Raw genomic sequence first — 15,058 nt, 5'->3', positions numbered from 1 at the left:
CGCCTTAGCCACTTGAGCCACAGGCGCCGAGCCAGTCTTCCACCAATTCTTCAGAGGAGCCTGACGCCATTGGATCTGCTGCACAGAGAACTAATCGAATCTGTGTGTGTGACCACAAACGGAGGCTCCCCCCACACAAGCCTCAGGTTTCAGATTTCTCAAGGCTGCTCAGACCCTTAGAGTTAATGATTATAGATAGAATAAGAACTAACATGCTTACTCAGAGAAACTGCTGATGTTTTTGTCCCCTTCCTCAGCTTACCCTCTAGGCTAAATGAGAAAATAGCCTTCAATAAAAGCTGAGTGGAACAAACACTCAGGGCCATTTGCTGAAGCTCCCCAAGCTAGAGGTAGTCCCCTGTGTTACCACCTTTGAAAACTATTCTGAATGTCCTATCACTTATCTCTCCTGCTTTTAAATTTATTTTTCTTCAGTCAACTGCCAAGGGAAAACACCCCCAGAAAAAGGGAAAAACAGAGTGTCTATAGACCCAGTAGGGATATTTGCAAGAATCTCTGTTCTTCCCTCTGGTTGCCTAGAACTCAGATGGGCTGTGGCCCAGTTTCCCCATGCAGATGAGGAAAGTGCCCCTGGGGCAGGACCCCACAACCACTCACAAAAATTACTTCAAGATGGATAGAAAACTTAAATGTAAGGTATGAAACCCTAAGAATTATAGAATAAAATGTTAGAAGAACTCTTCTAGATAGCAGCATAGGAAAACCCTCTTTTCTTTATGTGAGATGGAACCCAAATCCCAAGTCATGCTCATCCAGAACATGACAGTGACTGAGGACACTTCTTCTTACCATTTCCTACCTCTGCCTCACCCAGAGAAATAGTACAAAGCCCTGACCCTAGCCCTCACCTACCATGCTCTGTCTCCTTTCCATGGGGAGGCAGAGCCCAAGGTCTCTAATGCAGGCCACCCAGGAGAGCTGACTGGGGGCGTGGGGTGCACTCTAGACTCCTCTAGGTAAGCCCAGCTGGTCCCCAAAATAGCAGGCTTGCTGCTGGCCTCCGTGTTGGTGTTAAACTCCTCCCTGCTTCTGAGGGTGGCAGGGCACCCTCTTCTACTCCCCTAACTCTGGGGGCCTCTTGAGGTCCATTCCCTGAGAGCCCACCCAGCCCTGCTGCCCTCCCTGCATTGCCCCAAACTCTTTTGGAGGAGTAACCCCAGCCAGCCCTGGGGTTGCTTTGTCCCAGCCTTTCCTGTTTACCCCCTCACCACTTCTCACCATCTGCAGTGGGATATAATTCCCAAATTGCGGCTGCAATTTCTACTCCCCAGGCCCTTCTCTGCACCCCACCCTCCCCATTCTCAGTTGCAGCAAGTCCCCCACTTGCTCAGGGCCTACCCTGAGCAGTGCCCAGGTGGAAGGCATACATTACTTTTGGGAAGATGCTATACTTTCATTCTTGGAGTCATTCATCAATTTGCAAAGGGCTGGATCCTGCACCAGGCACTAGGGGTCAGCCTCTGTCCTCAGGGCCCTGAGAGTCTGCACTACAAGAGGACCTTGTGTGACACAGTTCCCTGGGTGTTCTCTATCTAGGAGTCAGTTCCAGCCATTCCCTTGTCAGTGGGATCTCTGTTCTTCCCCCTGGTTGCCTAGAACGCAGGTGGGCTATGGCCCAGTTTCCCAATGCAGTGCCCTGGGGGACAATAGTGCTGTCCTATTACCCTCCCCCCACAGAGGGCCCACTGCCCTCCCTGGACTTATGAAAGGGAAAAGGAACCTCTACCTCATTTGGCCCTAAGCCAGCGGTTCTCAACCTGTGGGTCGCGACCCACAGGAATTGTATTAAAGGGTGCGGAATTAGGAAGGTTAAGAACCACTGCCCTAAGCACTTTGGGGTCTCTTGGTTCCAGAAGTTCTGTCTCCACCCTAATTCTTCCCCTGTCCCAGTGCTAGTAGCCTTGGCCACATGGCCCTCCTGAACAGAGAGGACTTTTGTCTTCTTGGTGCCTCTTGCACTGAATCCACATGTTGATGGGGGTATCCATCACATCAGACTTCTACGCTCCTCCAAACAGGCTCCATTTTATACTTGTCTGCACTCCTGCACTTAGCATAATCCCGGAACAGATATCCAATGAATGAAACATTTCTAGTTGCTTCTCATTATTTCTATGGCTGCTTTTCAGGACTCATCTTAGGCTGTCTATGCTTCCTAACAAGTTAGGGCAGCTACATATACATTCCACCTTCAGTGACCCTCCAGAGTATTCCAAGAAAGATCTCCACCCCTGTGAAGAGCTCTGCCCAGGGCTCCTTGTCTTAAATCTCATGAGTCACCTTAAATGGCCCTCCATTCTCCAAACATATCCCACACATTCACCTCTCCTTGGCCTTGTCCGCATCAAGCCTGTGGCCTAGAATTTCCCTTCTCTGGAGTCAGTCTACTAAATCCTTCTCTTTCTCTAAGAACAAACTCAAAACAACATGGTCTGACTCCCAGGCCATTACACCCATATCCATCCTTGTCTTGCACTGATCATATCCTACTTTATTTATTTATTTGGATATAGAGTCTCTGTCACCCTGAATAGAGTGCTATGGTATCATAGCTCACAGCAACCTCAAACTACTCCTGCCTTAGCCCCCCAAGTAGACCACATTGCCCAGCTAGTTTTCCTATTTCTAGTAGAGATGGGGTCTCACTCTTTCTCAGGCTGGTCTCAAACTCCTGAGCTCAGGTGATCCACCTGCCTCAGTCTCCCAGAGTGCTAGGATTACAGGTGTGAGCCACTGTGCCCAGCCCATATTCTACTTTATGTCACTGGTATTCTTACCTTGTCTCTGTCGTGTCTACCATAAAGTCCGAAAACTATGACTATGCCATGTCCATATCTCTCAGAGCGCTGACCACTGGCTTGCCTATTATTCTGAATACTTGAACTAAAGATAGCTAATGTGTCCTGGTGGATCACTAGGTGCAGACACAGTGCTGTAGATATTACATATTTCCTACCACTTAATTCTCACAGCTCCTTTGTGATGCTGGCAGCAGGTCCAATTGATGTGAAATCAACGAGGGCCACAAGGTCTGCTATGAAGGTGGATGTGAAGGAGCTGCGCTGCCCGCAGGTGACCTGACTCCTGCACCAAATGGACTAACGACTTCCACTGCATGGACTCTGCTCATCACAAGAGGGACATAATTATGGTCAAAGGCTATCCTCAGCACCTCTTACCTCTCGCTGTGTTATCCACACTGGCACCTCAGGCAGGTGTCACTTACTGAGGGTGACAGCTCTTTAAATGCAGGCTTTAGGGACTCTTCCTTGGTTGAATGGCCTCATACAGGAATTCCCATTTCCCAGACAAGAACTAGATTGGCCTGTGTGAGCAGAGTAGGGCAGGTGTCTTAGTCTGTGTTGCTGTGATAAAATACCATTTATAAATATTAATAATGAATAAATAATAATAGACATTAATTTCTCATAATTCTGGAAGCTAGGAAGTCCAAGATCAAGGTGCTGGCAGGATTGGTGTCTAGTGAGGGCTGCTCTCTGCTTTCAAGATGGTGCCCTTTTGCTACTTCCTCCAGAGAGGATGGACATGTGTGTCCTCACATGGCAGAAGGGACAGAAAGAGCAAAATGGGTAAACTTGCTCCATAAAGCCTTTTTATAAGGGTTAATCCCATTTATGAGTGCAGAGTCCTCATGGCCTAATCACCTCCCAAGGGCCCACCTCTTAATACCTTTGGGTTTAGTTCTAATATATGAATTTTGGTGTTTCATTTTGTTTTGTTTTGAGACAGAGCCTCACTCAGTAGAGTGCTGGGACATCACAGCTCACAGCAACCTCAAACTCTTGGGCTTAAGTGATTCCCTTGCCTCAGCCTCCCGAGTAGCTGGGACTACAGGCACCCACCACAACGCCTGATTATTTTTAGAGATGAGGTCTCCCTCTGGCTCAGGCTGGTCTCAAACACGTGAGCTCAGGCAATCCACTTGTCTCATCCTCCCAGAGTGCTAGGATTATAGGCGTGAGCCACTGCACCCCGCCTCAACATACGAATTTTGGAAGAACACATACATTCAGACCCTAGCAACAGGGATGTTGTTACTCCAGCCTCCTCCCATGTCAGTATGCCAGGGACATATGAGGGAGAGCAGGTGACCTGAGGCTCTGAACCAGTGAACAGGAATGTGGAGCTTACTGCTGTGGACATACACAGTGGGAGACAAAACAGGCACTGAACAGATGGTTGCGTACTTCAACATCCATTATGTGTAGTTTTTTTAAAAAAAAATCTGGCACTTTTTCTCTTCATATTTCTGTGTATGAGTGAAGTAGAAACTGTTGGGGCCCTGCCCAAATCCCCTTTAGGAGTCAGGGTCCCCCTCTGTCATTCCTTCAGAGGATTGCCCTTGGCAAACAGAAGTCACCTGGCTAAAAGTGCCCTCCCCCTCACGCGCCCCCATTCCTGGGCTGGGCGGCACCTATAACCAATTACTAACTGATGGCAGGTGCATGAGGCTCAGCCCTTTTGCCTTAAGTTGGATCAAGCTGTGGAGGGTCCTTTATGCTCCAGAGCAAGGGTCCTCAAACTTCTTAAACAGGGGGCCAGTTCACTGTCCCTCGGACCGTTGGAGGGCTGGACTGCAGGCCCTGGGACAAGTTGGGGGCAAGCAGGACAGACAGCGGCAGCAAAAACACCCGGCGGGCTACATGTGGCCTGCGGGCTGTAGTTTGAGGACGTCTGCTCCAGAGCTCCTGTAGATCAGGCCGAGGGGCACTGGAACAGAGATCATATGCCTGCTGGGCTCCTTTCCCCGCCCTCCTGTGCTTCCCTGGTACAGAGACCCCATGCCTGCTGGGCTCCTTCCCCCCACCTTCCTGTGCTTCCCTCACTCCTCTACATGTTTCTGTCAAGCCTCCCCCGTTAAATCACCCCGGCAAGAATTTCCATCTCAGGACCTGCTTCTTGGGAACCAGCCTCAAACAGTAAATAAGCACAACTCCAGTGCCTTTCACGTCTTCGAGGCCCTGTGTATAGATAGATATGTGTGTGCAGGTACATGAATAAAATAGAGCACAAGATGATAGATAGGTCTCTGGAAAGCCTGACTTCATAGCTCTACTTCTTTGCCAGCTGCTCCAGCCCTGCTGCCCGGAATCATCAGACAAGCTCCCATCTCAGGGCCTTTGCACTTGCTTTTCCCTTTATCTTCGCCTGCTTTTCCTGCAGGTGTCCACGTGTCTCATTCCCTCATGTCTCTGAAGCGTGTGCTCAAGTGTCTCTTCTGGTAAGACCTCTCCCCACCATTCACAATGGCCCCTCAGGCGTGGGGCCCCTCTCTCCCCTTCTCTGCTATATATTTCTCCAGAGTAACGACCACCTTCTGATATACACATTCTTTATATTTGTTTAAGTTGTTTATCATTTCCACCCCCCCCCCAGAATATAAAGTCCCTGAGCGCAGGGGTTTTATCTGCTTCGTTTATTACTATATCCCCATCCCTAGAACAGTGTCTGGTGCACAAGTACTTAAATACTGTTTGGGCCTGGCATAGTGGCTTATGGCTGTAATCCTAGCACTCTGCGAGGTTGAGGTGGGTGAATTGCTTGAGCTCAGGAGTTTGTGACCAGCCTGTGCAAGAGTGAGACCCAGTCTCTACTAAAACAGAAAAACTAGCCAGGTAGTGGTGAGTACCTGTAGTCCCAGCTACTCGGAAGACTGAGGCAAGAGGATTGCTCAAGCCCAGGAGTTTGAGGTTGCTGTGAGCTACAATGATACTGTTACTGGGATTTCTTTCCTCAGTAAGTCCTTGGTCTCAGGGATTTGAAGAATGAATCCATGAGACCACAGATCGGTGGTAAGATAGGATATTATTACACAGAAAGGAATACAGAAGGAATAAAAAGCACCAGAGCTTCTGGCAGAGGGAAAGATCCAAGGAGGAAATCTCTACATGGGCTCTTTGTCTAGGGCAGTGGTTCTCAAACTGTGGGTCGCTGCCCCTTTGGAGGTCAAATGACCCTTTCACAGCAGTTGCCTAAGACCAGGCGTCCTCAAACTATGGCCCGTGGGCCACGTGCAGCCCGCCTAGGACATTTATCTGGCCCAACAGGTGTTTTTGCCGCCGCTGCCTGTCCTGCTTAGCAGCCGACTTGTCCCGGGGCCTGCATCCAGCCCTCCAACAGTCTGAGGGACAGTGAACTGGTTCCCTGTTTAAAAAGTTTGAGGACTCCTGCCTAAGACCATCCTGCATATCAGATATTTACATTACGATTCATAACAGTAGCAAAATTACAATGAAATAATGAAAATAATTTTATGATTGGGGGTCACCACAACATGAGGAACTGTATTAAAGGGATGTAGCATTAGGAAGGTTGAGAACCACTGGACTAGGGGTATTAGGTCTTGAGAATTACACTTTGCCAGGACTTGGCAAATGGAAACACGTTTTCATCGGTAATGAGTGTTATCGACAAATGAATGAATGCAGTCCCCCCAGCTCAAGGCAAAAGGTCAGGACGTTTACTTCATGAAATTGCCCAGGCCTAGGAAAACTAGGGTCCCATGTCCAACTTTGAATGGGAGAACCCTGTATCAATACCATTGCACTTTACCCAGGGTGACAGAGTTAAGACTCTGTCTCAAAAAAAAAAAAAAAAAAAAGAAAGAAAGAAAAAGAAGAAGAAATTCTGTTTGATTAAAGGAGGATGGGAGAATCAAAAGTTAACTAATTGTCCCTATTCCAGTACTACTTAAACTACTTACTAGAAGCCAACATGTCTCAAGCAAATACAGCTCCAAGGATGGCCACTCTACACCAGCTGAGAGCAGTTAAAAAAAACTCTTCAGCTAATAAAGCAGGGTGGACCATGCTGAGGGACACAGCTTATTCTGGTACAATAAGCATATTTATAGTATGCCCATGTGTGCATGTGAGCATAGAGATAGGGGAGACAGGCCCCCATTGCCCCCAGTGGCGAGCTCCTGAGGGGCAGAAGGGAGGAGAGAAATGGTGATGTTGCCTGTTCTCTGTATCAGGATCTCTCTTTCACAGACGACTTTGAATTAAACTCTCCAGGGAGCTTGAAATGGAACATAACTGAAACTTGAGTTCATCATCCGCCCTCTCCCCATTTCTGCCCACAGTGCCAGCAGTTTCTCAGGCGCCCAAACTCAACCTTGAATTGCACCTTCCCTTTCCCTGTCCCAGTCTGCCCTGGCATCCAATCAGTGGCCAGGTCCTACTCACTCTGCCCTGCATCCTTGCTGTCCATGCCATACTCACACCTGTGGCTTCTTCCCTTCCCCCCCAACAGTGCCATACTCAAATGCTGCCCCAGACTCTTGGCCCTTCTACCTTCCACCCACAATTTGAGGCCTCTGAGGGGAGGTTTAGACCCTTCCCTTAAGTGCTTATAAACTTTTAATGATTCCAAAGGCCTGCTGTGTAGAACTCAACTCAAATTCAACCTAGTAATCAAGAAACCATCCTACTCACTCTCAGATACTGGAAGTCTCTTAGAGTGCCTCACACATAGCAGGTGCTCTAGTGACCTTAGCATAGGGTGACCAGATTTTAACATTTGTAAAGTGGGACAGCATGGCCGGGGGGCAGGGCAGGGCAGGGCCTGACAACAATGCAAACTTTGATAAGCAGTTCTCGATAATCACTCCTCAACAATTATTTGTAATTATTACAGTTTAACATTATAAAATTAACAAAAATAATATAAAACTCATATTCTGGTGAAATAGCCACATGGCAGCCAAAAACCGTATATTCCCTTCCTGTTCTCCTGCCCGTTAGTGCATTCTTTCCAAAAATTGGGACTTTTTTAAAACGCCTTGGGACAAATTGTTAAAAAGCACAACTGTCCCGCCAAAAGTGGGACATCTGGTCACCCTACCTTAGCAACATTGGTCTAGATTAACACTCCCCTGCAGAAGTGATCAAAAGGGAGGGAAACCAACATTTGCTGAGCACCTACTACACTCCAGGCAATGAACTTGGAATCTAGTATATGTTTTATTTTCTTTCACAATAAGCCCTGTTCAAAATAAAGATCCTCTGACAGTGAGTTTCCCAAGTGCACCTTTTTCTGAACAAAGCACATGCTCTCCACAATCACCTACAATTCTCTAATTCCATGATATAATTGCATATGCCAGACAGGCTCACCATGTGGCACGTTTTACAATACTCTATGCTACAACGACATTCAGTAATTCTATTAACTGGAGTATTCCATTGACCATAAAAGCCCACTCTCTCTGTTGCTACCAGCGTCACTGCAACATTATGACACTAAACAAAACTTAAAGAGGAATGCACCAGGGAAAATACACCCACCAGATTAGACACCCCAGATTTATATTTTAGTTGGGATCCTTGGAGAACTTCATCTGGGGACTGGAGCCAATCCAGAAGCTGGCCAATCCTCACAAACACCACAGGCCAGCCTTGCATCAGCTCAGTCCCTGAGTGGTTGAGGTACTCCACTCCTACTTTGATTGCCTGCCAGAGGACAGACTGTATCCTCTGTGGAGGGAGACACAGACTTCCAAAGCATCTAAAATTTTCCACTTATAATTTCCAGCATTCAATTCAAATACTATTCATACTAAGAACTTGGGCCAAGAGAAGAAAGGACAACAGATACTAGCCCTCTATTGACCATTCTTGGACTTAATAGGTAGGCAATGACTTTAAAATGACCAGAAATCTGTATGTTCAAGTTAAGGTATGGTAAAATGGAGAATATCACCAGACAATTGGAATGTGGTTTTACTTATTTATTTATTTGAGACAGAGTTAATAGCTCACAGCAACCTTAAACTCCTGGGCTTAAATGATTCTCTTGCCTCAGCCTCCCAAGTAGGTGGAACGACAAGTATCCACCTCAACACCTGTCTAGGTTTTTTCTATTTTTCAGTAGAAATGGGGTCTCGCTCTTGCACAGGCTAGTCTCAAATTAACTTTTGAGCTCAGGTGATCCACCCACCTCGGCCTCCCAGAGTGCTAGGATTTATAGGCGTGAGCCACCGCACCCAGCCTGGAATCTAGTTTTAATAATCCCCACAGGGAAATTCTATAGCTAAAAAATACAGTAGCAAAGTAAGCGGTTAATAGATGGCTTTAGCAGCAGATTGGAAACAGGTGAAGAGTAGATTCAAGCCAATAGAAAATATCATGACTGAATTACAGAGAGGGGGAAAAAAGGAAAACAAAGAAAATAAAGACACCCAGGGCACATGGTGAAAAGGTCTAATATATATATGGCTAACTGGAGTCGCAGAGAGGAAGGACTTTGCTGCCAAGTGTTGGCAGGCAACGATGTGCATAGGTGGAACTCTCCTGCCCTGCCAGAGGGAGTGTCAGACAGTACAGGCACTTTGGAATACATAGACACTTCTGAATAAAATAGACTACAGAAAATTATTTCTCATGGTTCTGGGAAGTCGAAGATCAAGGCATTCAGTGTCTGGTGAGGGCCCACTTCCTGGTTCATAGATGGTGCCTTTGAGTTGTGTCTTCACATAGTCTCCCTCATAAAAAAACTCCTGTGGCCAGATGCGTGGTGGCTCAGGCCTATAATCCTAGAACTCTGGGAGGCCAAGGGGGTTGATTTGCCTGAGGGTTGAATTCAAAACCAGCCTGAGCAAGAGTGAAACCTTCCTACCATCTTTACAAAATGTACAAAAATTAGCTGGGCATGGTGGCGCCTATAGTCCCAGCTACTCAGGAGGCTGAGGCAGGAGGATCACTTAAGCCTAGTGTTGGAGTGGAGCTGGAGGCTGCAGTGAGCTATGATGATGCCACCACACTCTAGCCCAGGTGACCGAGCAAGACTCTGTCTCCCACACACAAAAAAGAGCTCCCTTCAGTTTTTCTTATAAGGACACTAGTCAGATTCATAAAGAGTCTGCCCTCATGACCTTAAGGCCCCACCTCCTAACACCATCATCTTGGGCGTTATGATTTTGACACATAAATTTGAGTGTGTAGGGGGATGACTGACAGACATTCATCCCATAGCAGATACCCAATCATAGGATCCGCCTTGCTTTCTGACAGCCTCCAACCCAGCGCAAAGCCCTGCTTCTTTAGCTCTCTCCCAAATCACTTAACAGGGGCCCAAATCCCATTAGTCTTTTATAGCACCCTTTTAGGGAAATACCCCACAGGTGCATCTTTCCGTGCCATAGTGAGTAATAAATCCAACTTGTTCGACTACAGGTGTGTTCCTGTTGACCTTTGGCTGTAAGGCTTTGACGCTGATAATGTTCTATTCCCTGAAATCGATGGTGGTTATGTGGATGGATGTCTTCATTTTGTGAAATCCACCATGATATTCACTTATGCCTTGTGCCCCTTTATCTATGAGCTCTGTAGTTTCACAAGCACTTTACCTGACAAATATAACAGGATCAATAATACAACAGATGATCATGGCAAGTTACTTACTGTATTGAATAAAAGCCCTAATAATAGAATCATATAACAAATATTGAGCCACTGAGTATTCATATAACAAAGCATTTCTGAACTCATATTATGTCCCTCATGTTTTCCTGGGTGGTAGGGACACAGAAATGCACAATATACATTTCCTATCCTTGAGGGATTTATAGTCTAGCAGTGTGGGCACCTAAATGCTGCAAAGTTGTAGAAAAGCTGTAAGTTTTAAAAGGTGTATTGTGTTCTTCAAGCTGATGTGGAAAAAGCATTTCCAGGTGGACAAATCCTGGAGGGACAGAGCACAAGTGGCAGGTAACTATGGCTAGCAACTGCAAACACCTGGGAATGAGGAGCCTGATGCATGGAGGGTGTAAGATCACAGGCCACTGCCTGATGTGAGGCAGAACAGGAGCAAAGGTGAAGTTTTCAGTGCCCCATTTGTCAGCAGGACAGCTGCTGGCATTTTGGGTGGGCCAGTTCTGTGCCTGTCAGACACATCACAGGATGTCTCATATCCCTGCGTCCGCTTGACCAGTGACTTCAGTCACTGTCCAGTATTGTGACAACTGAAAATGCCTCCTCACATTTCCAAACCAGAACAGGTATAGACCATGGGAGCCCAAAAGGGCCCTTCTGGGTCATTGAAATGTTTAATAATTAACATTTAACTAACTTTGACTTCTAGTTTCTTAAGTATGGCCTTTTGACTGAATCCAAATTTTACAGAACAAATCTTAGATTTGTTTTCACAATAATATAAAAGACAAACAAAAATCTATTAATAAAAATAAAAGGAATAAAAGACCGCATGTTCCCCACCCCTGGTTTAACTTTTTGATCTCAGTGGTAGTTACAGGCTATGTTCACTTTCTAGATATTCATAGAGTTATACTCTTAAAATGTGTACATTTTCAAGGGGGCAGAGCAAGATGGCAGCCAAGTAACAGCTTTGCAACCAGGCATGGCGAGACTGGGGAGAAAAGAATTTAGGCATCTCTGGCTTGTGGGCTTTGCCCAGAAACATCCCTTTGAGGACACAGGGAGACAGAGAGACTTCTGGACCCCAGGAGGAGTACAAAAGCAGTGGAGAATGGGCATCTGGTTGCGTCTGGGTCATGGCTGCCACTGCTCTATCAACCACAGCAGCAAAACTGCAAACAGGAAAGGACTTTTCTGTGGGTTGTTTTGTTTTTTATGGACTTGGGCACTCAGTTGAACTACCTTGGGAAAACTTGGGCGAGAGTGCGGATGACATTAAGTGCTGTCTAGGGCCCCGGACTGGGCCCCTGAGCTGGCCGTGAGCCACATGAGCAGCCATTGTGGGAGAACTGCCCCTGCAGGCTCTGCCCTCAGGGTTGCAGAGCTAAGCTCTGGCTGAGACCTTGGGTGAGTGATCTTGTGACTGACCAGGCCAAAGGTGAGGACTGAGACACTGGGAAAGAGTGGAGCGTTCAGGGTTTGGCAGTAGAAAGGCTGCCTTGCAACCTTGGCCATCAGGGGCATAGAGTGAGACAGGTTTTGGCACACTGGATAAGCAGGCAGTGTCTTCAGGAGAGATTCCAGCCACATATGCTTTCTTGGGAAAGCTTCTGCTTAGCCAAGATTAACAGTTTAAAGTGTCTTTTAAGTGGACTGAGGAGATATTTAGGATGTCAACCCAGTGGAGTTTGAGAAATCAGCAGAGGCCTCCAGTCTCCACCTCATACAGCTGTATAAGCATTGTGATTAACAACTCATACACCAGAAGATCACCTGTTGCCCAGACACTAGATAATATTCAGCAAGATGCATATACTGCTTTGGGTATTTTTTTTTTTAATTTCAACATTTTTCCTCTAGATTTTTCTTTTTAAAATTTTCTTTCTTCATTTTTCTAGTTTAAATATAATTTTCCATTGTTGCCCTCTTTAATAATAAGAACTTCATTTTTGCTAGTATTTCTGCCACTGTTATTTGGTCCCCCCCCCAATTTTATCCTGTAAGTTTTTTTGTTTGTTTGGTTTGTTTTGTTTTTTGTCTTTCCTCTCTATTTGGTGGAGGTGGGTTACTGTGTCTGCTCAGTCCGGCAAAGAGCTGATGACCTCAAGGGAACCACCCAACCCAGCACCCCCAGAGGTTGGGGGTCTTTAAGGGTGGGTCAAAGTACCCTACTGTACACCTTCACTACTCCTGTCTCCTTCTTTGTGTGCCTCACTTCTTTTTGTCAAAATTCACTTTTACTCACCCTCTCTCCTTTCTCTTTTTTCTTTTTTTAAAATATTTTCCCCATTCTTGCTCTTCAATCTTTTCATCCCTTTGGTCCTGTACCAAAAGGACTCATCAAAATCTTAGGCCAGAGGCATGGTAACTTAAAGAGCAAGAGAAAGTGAAAGGGAAATTAGGGCAAATAAACAGATATAAGAAAACACTCATGAGGAAGAATCAGCAGAAAAATCCTGGCAACATGAAAAACTAGTCCAGAGTAACTCCCCCACCCAAGGGACCATGAGATAGCTACTGCAGAGGATTCCACCTATAAAGAAATGTTAGAAATGACAGAAGGGGAATTTAAAATACATGTGATGAAAACAATGAAGGAAACTGCTGATAAAGTGGAAAATAACCAAAAGGAAATCCAAAAACAGAATCAAATAAGAGACAAATGATATGAAGAATATAGAAAAGATATAGCAGAGCTGAAGGAATTGAAGCAGTCAATTAGAGAACTTAAGATACAATAGAAAGTATCAAAAATAGATTAGACCATGCAGAAGAAAGAATCTCAGAGGTAGAGGACAAAGCTCTTAAGATAACTCAGATAGTTAAAGAGGCAGAAAAGAAGAGAGAGAAGGCAGAATGTTCACTAACAGAATTATGGAACTTTATGAAGCATTCAAACATATGAGTTATAGGTATCCCAGAGGGGAAGAAGAATGCCCCAGGGGAATGGAAGCCATACTGGAGAATATGATAAATGAAAATTTCCCAAATATCATCAAATATTCTTTCACACTCATTTCAGAGGGATATCAGATCCCAAATCACCTCAACTCTAATAGAGCTTCTCCAAGACACATTGTGATGAACCTGTCCAATGTCAAGATAAAAGAAAAGATTCTGCAAGCTGCCAAGAGTAAGTGCCATTTGATCTTCAGGGGCAAACCCATCAAGGTGACTGCAGACTTCTCTAATGAAACTTTTCAAGCCAAAAGACAATGTTCATCTACTTAAACAGAACAATTTCTAACCCAGAATTTTATATCCTGCTAAGCTAAGCTTTAAAATTGACGGAGAAATCAAATCTTTTACTGATATGCAAACACTGAGGAAATTTGCAACAACAAGACCAGCTCTATAGGAAATACTTCAACCTGTTCTACACACTGAATATCACAACGGACCGCCAGCAAAGTAAACACCCAGAAATTAAAGGACAGAACCTAGCTTCCACAATGATGCAAAAGATAAAACTAAGCAATGGACTCTCACAAAATAAGATGAATAGAACGCTATTACACTTATCAGTTATCTCAATAAATGTTAATGGCTTGAATTCCCCACTGAAGAGACATAGATTGGCTGATTGGATTAAAAAACACAAGACACATTTGCTGTCTGCAGAAAGCACACCTAGCTTTAAAAGACAAATTAAAACTCAGAGTTACGGATTGGAAGACAATTTTTCAGACAAATGGAATTCAAAAGTAAAGAGGGGTTGAAATCTTATTTTCAGATACATGTGGATTTAAAGCAACTAAAGTGAATAAAGACAAAGATGGTCACTTCATATTGGTCAACGGAAAAATACAACAAGAAGACATTTCAATTCTGAATATTTATGCACCCAACTTCAATGTTCCCACATTCTTGAAACAGACCCTACTTAGTCTGAGCAACATGATCTCCTATAACACCATAATAACAAGTGACTTTAACACTCCTCTCATAGAGCTGGACAGATCCTCTAAACAGAAATTAAACAAAGATATAAGAGACTTAAAGGAGACCCTAGAACAACTGCGCTTGATAGACATATATTGAACACTCCATGCTAATGATAAAGAATATACATTCTTCTCATCATCACATGGAACATTCTCCAAAATTGATCATATCCTAGGACACAAAACAAACCTCAACAGAATAAAAAAATTGAAATTTTACCTTGCATCTTCTCAGACCACAAGGCATTAAAGGTGGAATTCACCTCCAATAAAATTGTTCAACCGCACACAAAGTCACGGAAATTAAACAACCTTATGCTGAATGGCAGTTGGGTGCAGGAAGAAATAAAAGAGGAAACTATTAACTTCCTTAAGCATAACAACACTGAAGACACAAGCTACCAAAACCAGTGGGATACAGCAAAAGCAGTCCTGATAGGAAAATATATTGCTTTAGATGCCTACATCCGAAAACAAGAAAGAGAGCACATCAACAAACTTAAAAACCACCTTATGGAATTGGAAAAAGAAGAACAATCTAAGCCTAAACCGAGCAAAGAAAAGAAATATCCAAAATTAAATCAGAGATTAATGAAATTGAAAATTAAAGAATCATTCAGAAAATTAATGAAACAAGGAGTTGGTTTTTTAAAAAAAAATAAATAAAATAGATAAACCTTTGGCCAGACTAACTAG

The 15,058-nt window shown here is 44.7% G+C and overlaps 1 protein-coding gene across 1 annotated transcript in view; it reads left to right on the top strand.

The window, feature by feature from the left end:
• Positions 1 to 3,102, top strand: part of LOC100946881 (ubiquitin-conjugating enzyme E2 variant 1-like) — a 13,309-nt gene extending 10,207 nt beyond the window's left edge. The window contains exon 3 of the mRNA XM_012811260.1: positions 2,994 to 3,102. Within this exon, the coding sequence (XP_012666714.1) occupies positions 2,994 to 3,102 (109 nt within the window). The remainder of the gene's footprint in view (positions 1 to 2,993) is intronic.
• The last annotated feature ends 11,956 nt before the right edge of the window (positions 3,103 to 15,058 follow it).

This window comes from Otolemur garnettii, unplaced genomic scaffold (assembly GCF_000181295.1).
Source record: "Otolemur garnettii isolate 467f Iridium unplaced genomic scaffold, OtoGar3 scaffold00153, whole genome shotgun sequence".
In the NCBI taxonomy this organism is placed as follows: Eukaryota; Metazoa; Chordata; class Mammalia; order Primates; family Galagidae; genus Otolemur; species Otolemur garnettii.
The sequence above is the reverse complement of the archived record's forward strand: the minus strand, read 5'-3'. Positions and strand labels throughout refer to the sequence as shown.